The 19,063-nt window shown below is 39.6% G+C and overlaps 1 protein-coding gene across 3 annotated transcripts in view; it reads left to right on the top strand.

Moving 5' to 3' along the window:
• LOC101038956 (putative methyltransferase-like protein 21E) overlaps positions 1–19,063 on the top strand; it is a 230,132-nt gene that overhangs the window by 25,917 nt on the left and 185,152 nt on the right. For 2 of the 3 annotated variants that reach the window (XM_074387463.1, XM_074387462.1), the window contains exon 6: positions 1,209–1,330. In XM_074387463.1, coding sequence (XP_074243564.1) covers positions 1,209–1,330 — 122 coding nt within the window. Of the gene's footprint in view, positions 1–97; positions 282–1,208; positions 1,331–2,194; positions 18,147–19,063 lie in introns of all 3 variants that reach the window. The other variant, XM_074387461.1, reaches the window with a different exon arrangement.

The raw sequence follows: 19,063 nt of genomic DNA, 5'->3' as shown, positions 1-19,063 counted from the left end.
GTCTGATCAGACTTGTCAGATTTCCATTTCCTGTAATCCAGTGGTTATCAAACCTGAGGGTGCATCAGAATCACCTGGAGGTTTTGTCAAAACACAGGTTGCTGAACTCCAACCCCAGAGTTTCTGATTCAGTGATGTGGAATGGGACCGGAAGATTTGTGTTTCTAAGTTCCTGGTGATGCTGATGCTCCTGGTCTGGGAACCAGACTTTGAGACCCACTGTGTGGTTGTACACGACATCTCCATCTTCTGACGTCATCATTTGAGATTGGGGCATGTTGGTATGTAAGGGATATGCTTCCACCTACCTGCTCCAGTGTATTCACCATTTCATCTGCTGTGTCTGATGATTCACATCTCTAAAATGCGCCTCTTTCTGGAAGGAGCACCTCCTCATGAGGCCTTCTCTGAGGTCTTCTATGAACCACCTGGGTAGATCCTTCTAGGCTCCATCCTTCCCAGGTTTTTGCAAGACTGCGTGACACAGGCTGACATTTTTTCATGGACTTAATATTCTTTTATGTTTATGTGCCACGTATGCCCACTTGAGTCTAACACTTTAAGCATAGTTATAAATAGTCTATGAAGTGAAGAGGAAGTGAGAAAAATTGTGCAGAGATTATTTGACAGTCAGAGAGACTAAGGGGATATTTCTTGAAATTCTAGTTTGGGGACTCTGAATATGAGATGTGTGTAAGCTATTAAAGAACAGACAGTGACAGTGTTTAATTTTATTGCTGCAGTGTGTAATAGCTCCAAATTCAGACAGGCTCTTAATTAAAAATGTGATCCTAGTACCAGAGATTGGATTTTCAACCTTTCTGTGGTCTTCAGAGGTATGATTCTGATATATATGCACAGTGACAATGTTGAGCATGGGATCTGTGGGGTACAGAGGAGTTTGCAAGGGATGGGGGTTAAGGTGGGAGAAGCTCAGTCAAAGAGGTCTGGATTTCATCATTGGAGGGGTATACCTGGGCATGCACCTGGTTTTCACCCACCTTCACCACTTGCTGGATAAGCTAGAAGATGGTTGGCATTGGTGAGATTTTGGGTTTTGTTTTGTTTTGTTTTGTTTGAGATGGGGACTCGCTTCCACAGCCTTGACCTCCCACGCCTAAGTGATCCTTCCACCTCAGCATTCTGAGTAGCTGGGACTACAGGTGCATGCCACTATACCTGTATAATTTTTTGTATTTTTTTTGTAGAGATGGAGCTTCACCGTGTTGCCCAGGCTGGCCTCGAATTCCTGGGTTCAAGCAATCCACCCACCTTGGCCTCCCAAAGTGCTGGGATTACAGACTTGGTCCACTGTGACTGGCCCTTTTTGGTGAGTTTTTTTTTTTTTTTTTTTTTTTTTTTTTTTTTTTTTTTTTTTTTGTCACAAGTGAAATATTCTGGCAGCAGTGGAGTATAGTATTTTTTTCTCTTCAAATCTGTGATGAATTCAGGGCCTATTGTTCCACGAAACTAGTATCATAATACCTTCAACTAGATAATCTTCATTAAGTAATTTGAAAACCTGAAATTTATCATTATCATTGTAAAATTAATTTTAAAATAAAAGGAATTTAAGAATGTTGACAGTGGAGGTGAAGGGAGGTGTTCATTTTCTCTTTCCTACTCTGAAGGCACAGTCATCACAGTGAAACACACCGGTCCAAAGCAGTAGTTCTCAACCTTGGCTCCCGAGGGGAATCTTGTGGGAAGCTTTATGGAAATTCTGTTTCTCTAGTCCTGCCTTAATCCATTGAATTTAGGACCATCAGGAGTGGGGATGGGTGCATTTTGGTGCAGAAATCCGTGTTTTTAAAACGTTCTCCAGAAGATTTTATTGGCCATTTGTTGGGAAATGTTGGTGAGGTGAATTTGGCTAAATGCCCAGACTTTCTCTTTTTGGCTCTTCCTGCACTCTTCATGGCTTGTGATTTACTGAACCACTTATGAATTCAAGTTTTCTCATTTCATGTAATTGCTTAGTAGAGAATTTTCCACATGAAAGACTCCAACCGTATTGAAACCAACCTCAGCTATATCCTAGGAAACATTTCCCCTAGAGCTCAGTCAATACTGAGTAATTGTTTCTGGAGGAAAGAAAACATACTACCTCACCTCAGTGCTAGAATATTAATTGATCTAATCAATAGAAATTGGAATATTCCAATGTTAAACACAAACTGCATCCTTTGCCCAGTGAGCCACAACACCACCGTTTTCCAAGAAGCCGAGTAGATCAGCCTCACAGAAAAGGGTTCTACTTTTCGCCAAGCAGTGGTCAGGGCTTCGGGAGAAAGGAAGACTCAGCAGGGAGTGACAGTGTCACAAGCTAAAGTGAACAGCTGAGTTTAACTGCGCAGATCTCCAGGGAGAATACTGCCAGGTTCCCAGTGCTTTCACGGCCGCATCCACTCGGCAACTTTCATTATTTCCACTCTTTGTCTGCATCAGTAAATTGGATGGAGGACAGAAAACTAAGAGCAAAGCCTATCAACATAAGAAAATAGCTAGAGGACATAAAAAGGTATGTGTAAAGAGCACATGTGCCTCTCTGTATTATTTCCCGTAGCAGCACGTGAATCTATGACTATATCAAAATAAAACATTTAAAAAAAGAGTTATGTGTTCAGACATATTTACTTATGAATTATGCATAAAAACTTTTGTGTCTCTCCCGTTCCCCATTCATCTTCCTCTATGTGTATATGTCTGGTATGTCTTGGGGCATGATTCAAACAGTGCAGGGGAAAAGCACATTCCAACCTCATGTTGTAGGGGTGTGGTAGGCATAACGTCTGATAACAATTGCCCTCTATTAAGGAGTTTCTTTGAGTCAGGAACTTTGCTGGGTCCTTTATGTTTATTATCCCGTTAAATCCTTACAACAGTAATGTGAGCTAAATACTATTATCCCATTTTACTGATGAAGAAATTCAAGCTTATTGAGATTAAGGGTCTTGCCTAGGTCACATCAGGTTTTAAATGGTAGAGGAGAGATTTGAATCTAAGTGCAACATTGAAGTTTATGTTTTCACAGTCTTAGCAATCTATAAGGTAATAGGGATTATATCTACTGGCATCAAATCCAATGTTTCTGACTTAAGTTGCTTTAGAAGAAACTCTTGGTTCCAGAATGACTCAAAATTCTCATGTAAAAAATGTGTTTAAGTATAATATGTTATGAGTTAATCAAATATACAGACTATTAGGATCCCAAAATTTAAAGCTACCTTTAAGGTTAGGAATCCAATCTCTTGTTTAGTGCAAAAGTATTGCTAGCAGATGGTGAACAAAAATTATTTCAGGAAAGTGACTCTTATCATTAACAAAACAGTGTATTCTAATTATGAGAAAGTACTTTCTTATATGGATCTGAAATCTGCTTACCTCTTATAACCAATGAAAAATAAGCCCTTTTCTGGCAAAACAAACCTTTTCTATGAAATTGCAATGTTGTAGAAGAGTATAAGACAGTCTTTTTTTTTTTTTTTTTTTCCTCCAGCTAAGTATCGCCAGTTCTTTTTCAATCATCTGTCATTTGAAGTTACTTTCACAATCTTGATTACACTCTCCGGACATATTCCAGTTACTCAATATTGCCTCCTAAGTTGCAATGGTATAGAAGTGATCTGACCAACAGAGGGAGCATGCTTTCTGAACATGCTTAATATCTCAGTAATGGAATGCAGGCATTTGATAGATACTGTAGGAACCAAAAAGTGTTCCTTCCAGGAATTGGACTTTAGTTGGTTCATAGGAAATATAGTATAGGAACACACTGGTGTACCAATGTGGATCCTCCCAGGGTGATTATAATATGTGGAATTTCCCGTGGAAAGTTTTGCCTTTTGTAAACCCAAAGAGTTATTTGCTTTGCAAGATCAGAGTCCAACGTTTCACTTTCAGCAACTGACGAAATTACTGAAATCTATGCACAGGTTGAGTAACAGGTAAGAGGCTGTGGTCATCTACCAGTAGCTGAGAAGTTGTAGGTACCCACCTGAATTTGGCTCCTGGATGAAAGGTCAAGAAGGTATATGACCTTTATATGTGGCATTAGGCATATTTTTCTGTATCTGTAGATTCATTTAGGGATTTTGAAAGCCACATTCAATATTTTCTTAAAACCATTATGTTTTCTTCAGAAAGCTCAAGTTAAGTCATAGCAATAAATGTGCTTCGGAACTTCCCTTTTAAAACAGATCTTGCCATTCAACACAGACTGATCATTTCAGAACAGCACAGAGCCAAAGACAACCATACTGACCTTTAGGGTTGACATATTTATGTCCACTTTTTATTTGAGTTGAATTCCCTAGGTCTGTTTACGTTTCTCTATTGAAACATATAAACTGTAATGCTGGTGTAATAATATTACACTTCTTACATTTTTTAAAAGATTAAGAAAAAATCCATATGCTCCAGTCTCCCTGGTTAGTAGAAGAATATTTCATTGGTCTTATTAGGGCTGTACTCTTTGGTTTGTTCAAGAATGTTAGAGGCTTGCTTGGTCTTGAAAGAAAAAATGGTGGAGGAGTTTTTGTCCAGGGCAGTTGGTACTGTAACTGTCATGTAGGCAGTGCTCTTTGCTGTGTGTAGGGCCCTGATTCTCCCTATGGACAACAGAGATTGCTGACTCTGGTTGGGAACCACAGGAACCTTCACCCATGTTCACAGGGCCTGTGTTTAGTGCCTAGCTCCTTGCCGTTACTGATCATAGCCATATTTCTACTGACAATGTAGCTTCCAAACAGAGCATAGGCCCCTGTATTTCTGGTAAAAGATTTTTATTTTTCTAAAACATTCTGTTTATTTATTTATTTAATTATGGAGTCTTGCTTGTCACCCAGGCTGGAGTGCAATGTCATGATCTCAGCTCACTGCAACCTCTGCCTCCTGGGTTCCAGCGATTCTCCTGCCTCAGTTTCCAGAGTAGCTGGGATTACAGGAACCCACTACTGCACCCAGTTAATTTTTGTATTTTAGTAGAGACAGAGTTTCACCATGTTAACCAGGCTGGATTCGAACTCCTGATATTGTAATCTGCCTGCCTTGGCCTCCTAAAATGCTGGGATTGCAGGCATGATCCACCGCACCTGTCCTATGATATTTATTTATTTTTGAGACAGAGTCTTGTTTTGTCGCCAGGCACCAGGCTGGAGTGCAGTGGCACAATCTTGGCTCACTGCAACCTCTGCCTCTTGGGTTCAAGCAATTCTCCTGCCTCAGCTTCCCGAGTAGCTGGGACTAGAGGCGTGCACCACCATGCCCAGCTAATTTTTGTATTTTAGTAGAGACCGGGTTTCATCAAGTTGGTTGGGATGGTCTCGATCTCTTGACCTTGTGATCCGCCTGCCTCGGCCTCTCAAAGTGCTGGGATTACAGGAGTGAGCCACCGCACCTGGCTGATTTTTAACTTTAATTCCTTTTAGAAAAATTATTTCTCTTTATAGATCATCTTACAAGTCTTTTGTGTAAATGGGTGCATGCAGATGTTAAACCTTAAATTTGCTTAATTTTCTCACACTGCTAAATAGTATCCAATGAAAACGGCCACTTAGGTGAAAACTCTGTAATAGAAATAACTTCTCTCCTTTGTCTTGGCCAATGTCTGCATGCATGGCATTTTATTTTTTATTGGGAGAGAGGCTGTTGCTACAGTGAATGACCCCCGTGTTTTTTGAGTATTCCTCGCCTTTGATAGCAATTTAAAGATGAATTCTCAGGGATTTTGTGCCTTATCATTTTGATGGTTTCCAGCTTTGTTACTGACTTAAAAAGAGAGTTCTGTTGGAATTCTTGTTTTATTCACTGAAGAAATACATAAAGATACTAATAAGCTGATTTGGAATTTTAATAGACCATTAGCAATACAACCAGGCAGCTGTGATTAGATGTCAAGAAATCTGTTGTGTTGGGAGTTAGATCCTGAAAATGTTTTGTGCAGTGCTCAGGAAGAGAAAATTGTTTCCCTTTAACAAATGCTGTCCAGGCAGAACTGAGCAGGAAGATGGCCTCGCCTTCTGTTTAGAAAGGCTCTCTGCAGGGTGCTCAGTTTCCTGCCTCTCTTCTGTTTTCTTCAAAGTCTATAGGAGAGTTTATTAGAAAAAGCCCTTCTTGAAGGTAAAGGCAAAAATACCATTGCTAGGGATAATTCATAGGGTATTTAAATTCGCTCATGCCTCCCATTGCCTTTGGTGTGTTTCAGATAATAAGTAGAAGAGAAAAAAGAACATAGCAGAGAAGATCATGAAATCTATTTGGTTACCTGACTTGACAGGTATTACCAAGGAATACAGGAAGAAAATACAGTGAGAAAAATTAAACTCTTCACTGTGGGTAGGATGCATGTGAAACAATTGAGCAATTCAGTTTATTTGAGTTACAAACTCATGTCAACAAAAGCAAAAATAAAGATTCTTTTGTAAAAGGGTTTACTTTGACATATCAATTCCCCAGTAGAGGAATATTTGGAAAACAGGACAAGAATATATAGTTTTTACATGAGAATGGCATAGATGAATTAAAATGACTATTAAAATGTTTCCTTATTAAAATGCTTCCTAGGCCAGCACGGTAGCTCACATCTGTAATCCCAGCAATCTAGGAGGCCAAGGTGGGAGGATCACCTGAGCCAAGGAGGTTCAAGACCATCCTGGGCAACATAGCGAGACCCTGTCTTTACAAAAACATTTGAAAAATTAGCTGGGCATGTTGGTGCATGCCTGTAGTCCCAACTACAGGAGGCTGAGGTGGGAGGATGGCTTGAGCCCAGGAGGTCGAGGAAGCAGTGAGCTGTGATCATGCCACTGCACAGCAGACTGGGGGACAGAGTAGGACCCTGTCTCAAAAAAAAAAAAAAAAAAAGAAAAGAAAAGAAAAAAGAAAAAAAGAGGAATGTTTAAAAGGCTTCCTGACTTTCCTGTGTTTACATTTGTAACATAAACATTGTTAATACTCACTTTATCCTTAATTTCCTGACATTTGTGAGAGAAAATACAAAGTAAGGACATAGAATAAAACCTTTGCCAGATCCAGTTAGGAAGCAGTAAACATTTTACTGTCTAGTTTTGATACAGATTAAAAACCAAATGAAACAGCTTATTGTACAGAACCATATTTAAGCTGCTTATAACTTTTAAAAAATACTTTCTCCTTTGGAATTGAGTAAAACTCCTGAACAGTAGGGTACTTGTTAACTTCAGTGTAAAACTAAAAAATTTACCTGGTTTTGAGTATTTAAAATGCCTGAGGGAAAGCTTGGGAAGATGTGGTTTTCAGGTACGTTTTGCAATGGGAAAGTGACTATTAGCAGAGCTATGTCCATCCATCTGTCCCTGCGGTTGAAAGGTGTGCTCTGGGTGCCAAAGGCAAAATGAATAATGCACAGGCCTGGATCCCTGGGGCCTGCGGCAGAGGAGGTGAGGGTCTGCAAGGCGAAGGTGGAGGGAGGGGCCGCTGCTGGCTCAGACCTGCCTTCTCATGTTCCTGAGAAATGTGCTTCACCTTTCTATCATTGTTCATTGTTTCTGGACCTCGAGTAGTTGCACAGGTTTTTGAGTCGAGCTTTAATAAGAAAACCAAATGCACACTCTTGTTCTTAGGTGAGACAAAATCAAGACTGCATTTAAAATCTGAAAGTTAGGAGTGAATGAATATGGGGCTTTATCACTGAAATGCTTTTTCATCCTTAATTCCCGGGTAGCCTTTGCTTTCTCATTCACCAAAGGCACAGAAAACACAAATTAGACCTTTGAGGAATGATAATATTTGAAGGTAATGGTTTCCTTGATCTCTGCGAGGCTCCTCCGGATTAAAGTATTTTTTCCTGTTTTCTGACACAGATTGGAAACATGCCATTTGTTCTTGCCTTTAAGCATATAATAGTTCAACATAGTGATGACAGTTTTGAGACTGTTTTGACGGTCAAGTGTCTCTTTTTTAGAGTGAAAAGTAGAGTTTCTAGTCTTTCAAGAAGGATTTCCACCATTCAGTTGCCCTGGCTGGAAACACCTCCATTATTATCAAGTCCACTTTTCCTTTTAGCTTTTGAATTATTTTATCATCAAGGCTTATCAATTTTACTTCCTAAACTTTGCCCTTAAAATAGCCATCAATAGTCTTCTGACTTTATTTTTCTTTTACTGCAACCTATTTCTCACACTGTGTTATTAAAAAGATTATATCTACATATGTTTAATTGACAAAGTATATATTTATTGTGTATAGCATGTTTTGAAATATGTATACTTGTGGAACAGCCAAATCAAGATAATTAACATATGCATTCCCTCACATACTTATCAAGTTATGGTGATGAGAACACTTAAAATCTACTCTAGCAATTTTCAAGGATACACTATTAGCTACAGTCACCATGTTGTACAATAGACCTCTTGACCTCATTCCTCCTATATAACTGAAATTTTGCATCTTCTTTTTTTTTTTTTTTTTTTTTGAGATGGAGTCTTGCTCTGTCATCAGGCTGGAGTGCAGTGGTGCCATCTTGGCTCACTGCAACCTCCACCTCCCAGGTTCAAGCGATTCTCCTGCCCCAGCCCCTCAAGTAGCTGGGGCTCCAGGCACGTGCCACCATGCCCAGCATCCTTTGACCAACATCTTTCACACATTGTTTCTTCTTTTTTTTTTTTTTAAGTCTTATAGTATCCTATGGTATCATTTGGAAACATTCATTTATCAATGAATGTAAGCATTCCAAAGCAGTGGACCAGGTTAATTACTTTGTTTTCCTAGACAATCTGATCATGCCACTTTCCTGGTTAAAACTCATTTGTGGTACCCTGTTGCACCTGTATCCTAGGTAGGACACAGGTGGGTGTCACAGGCCTGTAACACAGGCCCTGGCCAAATGATCGCAGACCCAGCTCTTAGCCCCCATCCTTTATCCTTCCTTTCCTTCTACCCTCTCTAGCTCCTTTCTTCTCCACCTCATCCCATTTCCCTATCAACCTGATGCTCAGTGACTTCCTGTCCCTCAAGCCCATTCTTCTTCACAGCCATTCTCTGCTTTACCATCTGCTCTCCAAGCCTGCAATACCCATCTCTTGCCCATTTCAGTTCCCTGGTCACTCTTCAAAGACCCAGCTCAAATGTCCCTTCTCTCCAAATTCCCCAAGTGGGCAGCCCCTCCCCTGTACTCTCCATGATGTCGTCTAGGATGGCTATTGCACGTATCGCTTTGTCTTTCTTTATGTGTTCTAATCTCTGCATTTTCAACTAAACCAAACTTGACGAGGCAGATTCTATGTTTTTTATTTTGTGTCCAATTGCTTGCACGGGGCCTGGCATGTCATAGGTGCCAATAAATGTTTGTCAATTGAATAAATGAAATTGTGTCACTTCTCTGGCCAATGTCATATATTTTTCATTTTGCTCTGGGATTCCAGCAAAGAGCATCCCTCGAACTGAATGGAATGAACTCAATTAGTTGCTGTAAAGTCTACACTTCTTTTAGCCTTTCAGTGATGATTCACTTATCTGTTCTTTCCTATAACACACAGTCGTTGAGCATTTACCAGCAGGTGTTTTGCAATCATTGAGAGCGAAAAGATATCTAGGCCAGATATCACATCAGCTTGTCTTGGAGCCCTTCTAGGAAAGGAAAGGAGCTACAAAAACCGGATTTGTCTCCTTACATGATGTGTGGAAACTGCGAGCTTTCTGGAATTTTGTTTCTAGGCTAATCTTCCAATTTCAGCAAAAACTTGAGTGAGCTGAGGGCGGGACCCGTTGACATATCGATCTAGTTATAAATGCTTCTAAAAGGTCCCTCCTGGCTTTGGCTAATGTCTGGGCTCAGGCATCTCTGCAAGGCTGAATTATTTCTAGGTCAGCCATTTCGAGGCTGCATCCTCCCAAATGAATGGTTGAAAACTCAGATAAGAAGTATTTTTTTTTTTTTTTTAAGTAATGTAAAGGTGAAAGTGAATGGCTTTTGTTAGTTTCAACCCGATTCCTTATCTTAGGGAGACAGAGAGCACTGATGATGTCCTGGTGCTGTTGTTTATTTGCTGTGAATTTGCTAATCAAACGCCCACTCCCTTTTCTAGTCCTCTCTGCTCAGCCTTCAGAAGAGTGCTGGCATCTGACTTAAGCGAAAGGGAGGAGCGAGTTTTCTAAGGTGGCAGAATGCCAACATTCCTTTGCCTTCTGTTGTCTTGTGAGTGATGCCAAGTCATCCGGTGGCTACTTGCAGCAGAGGAAAGGATTATTAGTTGTTCCCTGATAATTCTCTCAAGGATTCTTCAACCCCTTGACTTAAAGCAGCTATGGTAGTGATATTAGAATGACAAACCCAAGGGCATGTAGTCGAATTAATATTCTGCGTAGGCAACAGTTTCACACAGGTCTCATTTTACTTGTTTTCACGTCACTCCCGCACCTCTGGTGAAGTGGATAGGACGAATTGTTAGAGCAAAAGACAGACGACCACGTCTCTTCCCAGCCATGGGGTGACCCGGGTTGAACAGTAACGAGTGTAAACAGCGGGCACTCTGAGGCTGAGAGAAAAATGCTGACCGAGCACTTGCTTTGATTGGATTTATAATATTATCGGGAGAAACGGAAAGCGGGAGAGCGAGGTAGGAAGGGGCGAGGCGATACGGGCTGAGGACGGCGAGACCTATTTATGGCTGTTCAGTGGTCATAACTCAACTGCTTTGTTTCGCCCACTCAGTGAACCGACCTTCTTCAATCCTCTTGTTTGACAGCCTCAGAGAATAAATTCCTCCTTAATCCACCTCCTAGGCCCAGCCGAGGTAGCGGGAACAGAGCAGCTTTGCACAGAACCAGTAAGTTCACTTCCCAGAGGCAAAAGGGTAATTCGCCCTGCTTGTTCACTCCATCATTGACCTCGCGGCTCTGCAGGTGCCCAGGGTACCAGTTAGTGCTAATTGCTGCCGATGGTGGTGAAAGATTCCGTGACAAGTCTCTGCTAAGAACAGGACTGAGACCCCTAACTCATTTCAGGTAGAGTATGCCCATGAGACCAGCTACTTTGGGATAGGACAACAGTATGATGGGCGGGAAAGAAAGATCATTGCCAAGAGCACAGGCCTGTCTCGCTACAGTCCACCAACAGCTACTGAAAACCGTAATTAATTTTTTTCAGAAAGAGGAGTTTTGCCATTGCTTCTCCAGATCTTATTTTGATGTGGAAGGATCCCAAAGTATCCCCAAAGTAAGAGTCCATCTAATTATATTTGAAATAAAAATTCACGGCTTCACTTCTGCCTAGCAATGCAGCCAGAGATCTTTATGCCCAGTGACATAAATTTTTAACAGACTTGCTATAATGTGTCAAAGTTTCCTGAATAAAGCTGAGTGGAGTAAGCATGGCTTTTAAGGTCTTTCAATGTGATCGACAAGAAAATATCCACGTAGAGAGAAGTAGGAATGGTTATTGCAATTAGCCACATTATTGCACGTGGAAAATCCTCTCCAAGGGGGACCGGTGGTCCTGGTGTCACACATTTAAATTAATGTAAAAGAGATGTTTCCCATTAGCCAAAAAAGTTGAGACTTTTCTGATTTGACCACTGTACTCTTGAAAAAGGTAGTTTGTTTCATATCTAAAGTAGCCAGAGCTAGCTTCAACAATTGCCAACTACCAGTTATAAATAGCTTTCCCCTCTGAAACAAAGCCTCGTCTTTCAAACTGCTACTTTCTTAAGGAAAAAAACCCTGAGATTCTTTCAACACTTGCCAGCTGTTCCAGATGTTATGATTCTACATCTAGGACCACGTTCGGAACTAAAAATATATGTACATGAGCTTGACTTCCAACTTCTCCACTAAAGTAACATCATAAGTTATGTTATTTATCCCTTAGTTATGTTCTGGAAGTGTTTGTAAGTAATTTTTAATGGGGGAGAGAATTCGATACTCATTTTTTCATGGCACTTCTATGACAAATAGTAAATTTCCACTCAGATTGTAACCTAGTCCATTAGAGCATAGTCCAGACTTCTTCTTACTTATAATGAAAAGTAACAAAATATCATACTGTGATCACATTCATAAACACAAAAGAAAATAAACTAAATAACAGATACTTTTGAAAGTGGGACTTGAAATAATTTGATCAGAGACAGATCTTGGTGGTAGTCTGAAAAGATCTGGGTATTTCCGGAGCATATGGAATCAAACAGTTCCTACTATGGCCACCAGATGGCCCCACGAGACCAGAGCTTTTCGTGTAGATGCTGCCGGTGGTAGTGGTGGTGGTGGCGGCAGCAACCACAGTCTCAGGATGGCTTGGGAATCAGGCAGAAAGCAGCAGCCGCCCAGGTTTCGCGCTGGTTGCATCTCCTCCAACAGTTCTCCATCTCAGACATTCACCAGCCAGTGTGACATTTTAAAAATGGAACTTGGATGATCACATTTTCTTGCTCAAAACTCTTGAATGGTTCCTCAGTACGTGTAGAATAAACTCCAGGCTCCTTACCCTGGTTTACAAAGCCCTACACCATCTGGCACGTAGCTACTGTTCTGAACTTACTGCGGCCGACCCTCCTACTATTCTTTTTTTTCCTGAGACGGAGTCTCGCTCTGTCTCCCAGGCTGGAGTGCAGTGGCATGATCTCGGCTCACCGCAACTCCACCTCCCGGGTTCAAGATACTGTTCTGCCTCAGCCTCCCAAGTAGCGGGCATTACGGACACGTGCCACCGCACCTGGCTAATTTTTATATTTTTGGTAGAGGTAAGGGTTTCACCATGTTGTCCAGGCTGGTCTGGAATTCCTGACCTCAGGTGATCTGCGTGCCTCAGCCTCCCAAAGTGCTGGGCTGACAGGCATGAGCCACCGCGCTCAGCTGTCTCCCTTAATCTTACTCCAGTCACACAGCCTCTTTGTGTATTTATTTATTCATTTTACTTTAAGTTCTGGGATACATGTGCAGAACCTTTTTGTGTTTCTGGAAGGAGTACAGCTCCTTCAGAGCTTGTACATTCATTGTGTCGTTTGCCTCAGATGCTCTTATTCATGTCTCCAAACGTCTCAGATCTTATCCTTCAGCCCCCAACTCAATATCCATGTAGAGTAAGCCCATCCGCACTAAAGCATTAACTCAGCTGCTCTCCAGTCTATCACTTTATTTTTCCGACTAAGGCTTAATCATGATTTCTTTCTCCCTTCCCTTACTTTCTTTCCCTTTCTTTTTTCTTTCCTTTCCTCCCTCCCCTCCTTCCTTTCTCTTCCTCTCTTTCTCTCCCCTCCCTCACTCCCTCCTTCCTTCCTTCCTTCCTTCTTCCTATCTTCCTATTTACTTAACTAATATATGATCTATGTATATTATTGTCAGGTTATCTCCACTGGAATGCAAACACCATGAGAACAGCATTTTTTTTTTTTTTTTAGCATTCATTGTCATTTATCTCATTATCAGGACCATGGCTGTTTTTGTATAAAGAATGAATAAATGGATGTTTGAGATATTTGTAAATTAGGCATTCATAGTACAAGTATGGTGTATCCACAGATGACTAGCATTTAAATAATTTGTAATGGCAAAATTTACCATAAATTAAGATTTTTCATTTACCAAACACTTACTGAACAGTAGCTAAGTGCCAGGCATTGTGATGGGCACTAGAGATAATCCAGTACTGAATGCTAGACACGAAAGTTTTGTTCTGAGAGCTCAGGCTCTAAACCAAGATTTTTACATATTATCTCATTTAGTACTTACAACAATATTCTGAGACAAGTGCTTTAATCTCTATTTCTATTTTACAAAGTAAGAAACAAATTTAGTTAAGATAAGTAATATACCCAGGATAACATGACTGTTGCATTATGGAATCAGGACTCAACCTGGTATGACACAGTCCATCCTGAAGTAGTCAACAAAGACAAACAATGGGACTAGACTCCAAGATATCTGGCAGTAGAAGTATCAGGCAGACATAACAGCATGATTAAAGACATAAAACATGTTATCAAAATGTGAACAAGACTGTCAGAATATTCCAGATATATCTAACAAAGAACCACATAGAATTTCTAGAAAGAAAAAAAAAATAGATATTGAAATACAAATCTCAGTGGATAAGATAAAGTCTGGCTAGATTTAAAGAGAGTAGTAAACAGATGAAGAGAAAATTAGTGAACTAGAAGATTGATCTTAGGAAATTATCAAGATTACAGCACAGAAAGACTAGGCAATAAAAATATATTAAAGAGAAGTTTAGAGATATGGACAACAGAATTAGAAGGCCCAACATATTTCTAGTAGAAATTCTAGGTGAAAGAAGAGAAAGAAGGGAAAAGACAATATTTGAAGAGCTCATGGCTAAAACTTTCAGAAAATTGATTAAAACCATAAACTGACTAAATTTATTTCTTAAAAAAATTCTATTTTAGGTTTAGGGGTACATGCACAGGTTTGTTATATAGGTAAATTGTATATTGTGGGGGTTTGGTGTACAGATTATTTCATCACCTATGTAATAAGCATAGCACCTGATAGGTAGTTTTTCGATCCTCACCCTGTTCCCAACCTCCCCCATCAAGTAAGCTCTGGTGTCTGCTATTCCCTGCTTTGTGTCTCTAAGTACTCAGTGTTTAGCTCCCACTTACAATAAATATGCAGTATTTTACTTTCTGTTCCTGTGTTAGTTTGCTTAGGATAATGGCCTCTAGCTCCAGGCATGTTGCTGCAAAGAACATATCTCATTCTTTTTTATGGCTACACAGTATTCCATAGTGTATATATACCACATTTTCTATATCCAGTCAACCATAGATAGGCATTTAGGTTGATTCCATGCCTTTGCTATTGTGATTAGTGCTGCAATGAATATGCATACATGCGTCTTTATGGTAGAATGATTTATATTCCTTTGGGTATATACTCAATAATGGGATTGCTGTTCAAGTGGTAATTCTGCTTTAAGTTCTTTGAGAAGTTACCAAACTGCTTTCTACAGTGGCGGAACTAATTTAACAGTCCCACCAGCAGTGTATGAGAATTCCCTTTTCACCACAACCACTCCAGCATCTGTTATCTTATGACTTTTTAATAATAGCCATTCTGACTGGTGTGGCATGGTATCTCATTGTGATTTTGATGTGAATTTCTCTAATGATTAGTGAACTGAGTATTTTTTCATATGCTTGTCAACTGAGTGTATGTCTTCTTTTGAGAGGTGTCTGTTCATGTCCTTTGCCTACTTTTTAATGGGTTGTTTGCTTTTCTCTTGTAATTTTGTTTAAGTTCTTTGTAGATACTGGATATTAGGCCTTTGTCAGATTGTAAAAAATATCTCCAATTCTGTAGGTTGTCTGTGTACTGTCTTGATAGTTTATTTTGCTGTGTAGAAGCTCTTTAGTTTAATTAGGTCCCAGTTGTCGATTTTTATGTTTGTTTTGTAATTGCTTTCGGAGTCTTCATCATGAAATCTTTGCCAGAGCTTAGGTCCAGAGTGGTATTTCTTAGGTTATCTTCCAGAGTTTTTATAGTTTTAGGTCTTGTATTCAAGTCTTTAATCCATCTCGAGTTGATTTTTGTGTATGGTATGAGGAAGAGGTCTAGTTTCAATCTTCTGCATGTAGCTAACCGTTTTTTCCAGCACCATTTATTGAATAGGGAGTTCTTTCTCCATTGCTTGTTTTTGTCACCTTTGTCAAAGATCTGATCGTTGTAGGTGTACAGCATTATTTCTGGGCTTTGTATTCTGTTCCATGGGTCTATGTGTTTGTTTTTGTACAAGTATCTTGCTACTTTGATTGTGTAGCCTCGTAGTATAGTTTGAAGTTGGGTAATGTGATACCTGCAGCTTTGTTATTTTTGCTTAGGATTACCTTGGCTATTTGAGCTCTTTTTTTGGTTTCATATGAATTTTAAGGTAATTTTTTCCCTACTTTTGTGAAGAATGTCATTTGTAGTTTGATAGGAATAGCATTGAATCAGTAAATTGCTTTGGGCAGTATGGCCATTTTAACAATATTGATTCTTCCTATCCATGAGCATAGCATGTTTTTCCACTGTTTGTGTCATCTTTGATTTCTTTGAGCAGGGTTTTGTAATTCTCGTTGTAAAGATTCTTTCATCTCCCTGATTAGTTGTATTCCTAGGTATTTGATTCTTTCGTAATGGCTATTGTGAATGAGATTGTGTTCTTGATATAACTCTCAGCTTGAATGCTACTGGTGTAAAGGAATCCTACTGATTTTTTAACACTGATTTTGTATCCTGAGACTTTGTTGAAGTTGTTTATCAAGTCAAGGAGCTTTTGGACAGAGACTACAGGGTTTTCTAGGTGCAGAATAATATTGCATACATTGACTAAATTTCATGAATCAGATTAAAAAATGGAACGTGTCCTGAGCTGAATAAATATATCCATGCCTAAACACATCTTGATGGAACTTCAGAACACCACAGGGAAACAGATCTTGTAAGTAACCAGAGAAAAAGACATAGCTCTCCTACAAAAGAATAACCATTAAACCAAAAGAAGCCTCATCAGCCAAAACAGATGTTAGAATATGATGGAATAACATTTTCAAAGTGCTGAGGGAAAATCATGATTAACAAATACTCTATACTCAGTCAAACTATATTTCAAGTGGCAAAATATAAAAAGACACTTAAAGACAAAGACTGAGTTAGTTTGCCACCAACAAAGCTCTTGATTCGAAACATCCCGTGTGAGAGGTGCTTGAGGAAGAAGGTAACTGACCTCAGAAGGAAGGAGTGGGCTCTGAGAGTGGAGGTATATGTGTGGCTCCATGTGTATAAGCATAATCCACGTAAGACCCCAGAAGCGGTGACTGTGAAGGTGGCAAAGTCAAGATGGAATTCAGTCACTGCACAATCATAATGTATCATATGGGAAGGGGATGTCTGTATTTAAATCACTCTAAAGTCACCTAAGATAAGAGACACTGATGATTTTCGGACTTTCAGTATGCTTTTGACTATGCTGAGATAAGCAAGGAAACCTGAATTTCAGGGTGACTTTGTTTAAAGGGGTGACTTAGCAATCCACGTTCCTTCCACTGAGGCCACTGCCTTAGATGCACCCACAGCTGAGAGAGTGGAAAATCACAGAGGACATGTGTGGCTGGGCTTGGAAGTGCAGACATCAGGTGTGGCCTCTTCCTCTGCCAGGTGCCATTCCCATCACCCTGACCTCATTGCCCTACTTTTGTGTAATCAGAAATAGGGACAGCTTGTCAAAATTCTAAAACACTAAACACTAAAAAAAAAATAGATCTGTAGCTTGCAAATAAGTAGAGGAAAGAAAAGGAATCAATAAAACTTGGTGAAACCAATAGAAAACAAAAAGGAGGAAAAACAGCACAGAAAAAAATGAAGAGAAAGTATCAAATAAAATGGCAGAATAAGCACAATAAATAGCAATTACATTAAACTTACCACTTATTATGCAGATATTATCAGAACAGATTAGAAATTCTTTGCAGTCAAAGGCAAAAACTAAAACACAAAGCCAGCTGGATGTAATTTGCAAGGAGCAAATCTAAAAACGTTTGAAAAGTAAAGGGAAGAAAAAGATATACCAGCTAAATAATAACCAAAAGACAGCTAGTCTAACCATATTCATAGCAACACGTTCTTAAGGAAAAAAGCACTGTTAAGGCTGATGAAGGTTACTACATTTGGATAAAAGGAGTAATTCAGGAGGAAAATATAAGAATTTCAAGTCTGAACTTTTAATTACCTAATAATGCTGTTTGTATTTAAACAGCCACAGTTGTCACTATCACAAGTAAAATGGACAAATTCCTGTTGTGATGAGATTTTTTAGCACATCCGTCATTGATCAGTAAATGATGCAAAATAAAAATTGGTCAGGCTGCAGTGGATTTGAGCAACACAACGACTTTACCTGTACAGAACCTGCTCCCAACAGAAAGAAGACACATTTAGGAGGATTCTGCCATAATTTCTTCAAGAGATGAAGTGAGCCTCGATCAAAACAATCTCAGTGACTTAAAAGCAAAGAACTGGAAAAGTAATAGGATTTGCTATTTACTGAACACGGGAGTTGAGGAGGGAAAAGGTGGGATGGAAAATTACCGAGGCCAGTCGGCTGGATCGTGATGCTGTGAATGGTGAGAAAGAAAAGGACTGAGGAGCTAGTGTGGGCAGAGGGGAGGATGGTGAGTTCAGGCGGGATCTTTTGAGTTTAACATGCATTTTAAGGAGAAAGCTGAACATCGGCTCCCTGGGCTGTTTCATTTGAGTAGTCTTCTCTGGCTTTCCATGTATACATGTTCAAAAATAATATTGCTGATTTGTCCATGTTTAATAGATAAGTGTTAGTGGAAATGCTGTCTGTTCAGTCAGGTAATACTTAGGGGGCTTATGTTTGAACAGCTAATTTTGTTATGGATGATTTGTTATTAATTGATTAGGGCTGTTAAGAGCTTTTCCTTTCAAATGAGTTATAGAAGTAACTATTGATTCCTTAAAGCTGATCTATAACATGAATCGGATAATAATAAGAAGCTATTATAAGTATGTATAAGTTCTTTCACATACCCCATTATTATTTTCACAGCAATGCCAGGAAGTAGATAGAATAGAATATATATTATTATACCCATTTTGCAGGTGAGGAAATTGAAGATAAAAATTACGCAAGTGTATTCTCTGACTTTCAAATCCTGTTGGTTTTATAATACAGACTTTCCAAGATGGCTGTAAGCTGAAAAGGTTGAAATGAAAAAAATGGCCACTTCTGTTTTTCTTTGGTGCTTGTTTCAGAGTGCTTTGTTCTCCATCTTGTTTCTTGCCTGAGCTTGCTGTTTTAGTGTCTTTATTTCTCAGGAGACCTTTTTTTTTTTTTTTTTTTTTTGAGATGGAGTCACACTCTGTCACCCAGGCTAGGGTGTAGTGGTGTGATCTCTGCTCACTGCAACCTCCATCTCCTGGGTTCACGCAATTCTCCTGCCTTAGCTTCCCAAGTAGCTGGGATCACAGGTATGTGTCACCATGCCTGGCTGATTTTTGTATTTTTGGTAGAGATGGGGTTTTGCCATGTTGGCCAGGCTGGTCTTGAACTCCAGGCCTCAAG

This window comes from Saimiri boliviensis, chromosome 16 (genome assembly GCF_048565385.1).
Source record: "Saimiri boliviensis isolate mSaiBol1 chromosome 16, mSaiBol1.pri, whole genome shotgun sequence".
In the NCBI taxonomy this organism is placed as follows: domain Eukaryota; kingdom Metazoa; phylum Chordata; class Mammalia; order Primates; family Cebidae; genus Saimiri; species Saimiri boliviensis.
This window is presented reverse-complemented; position numbering and strand designations above follow the sequence as displayed.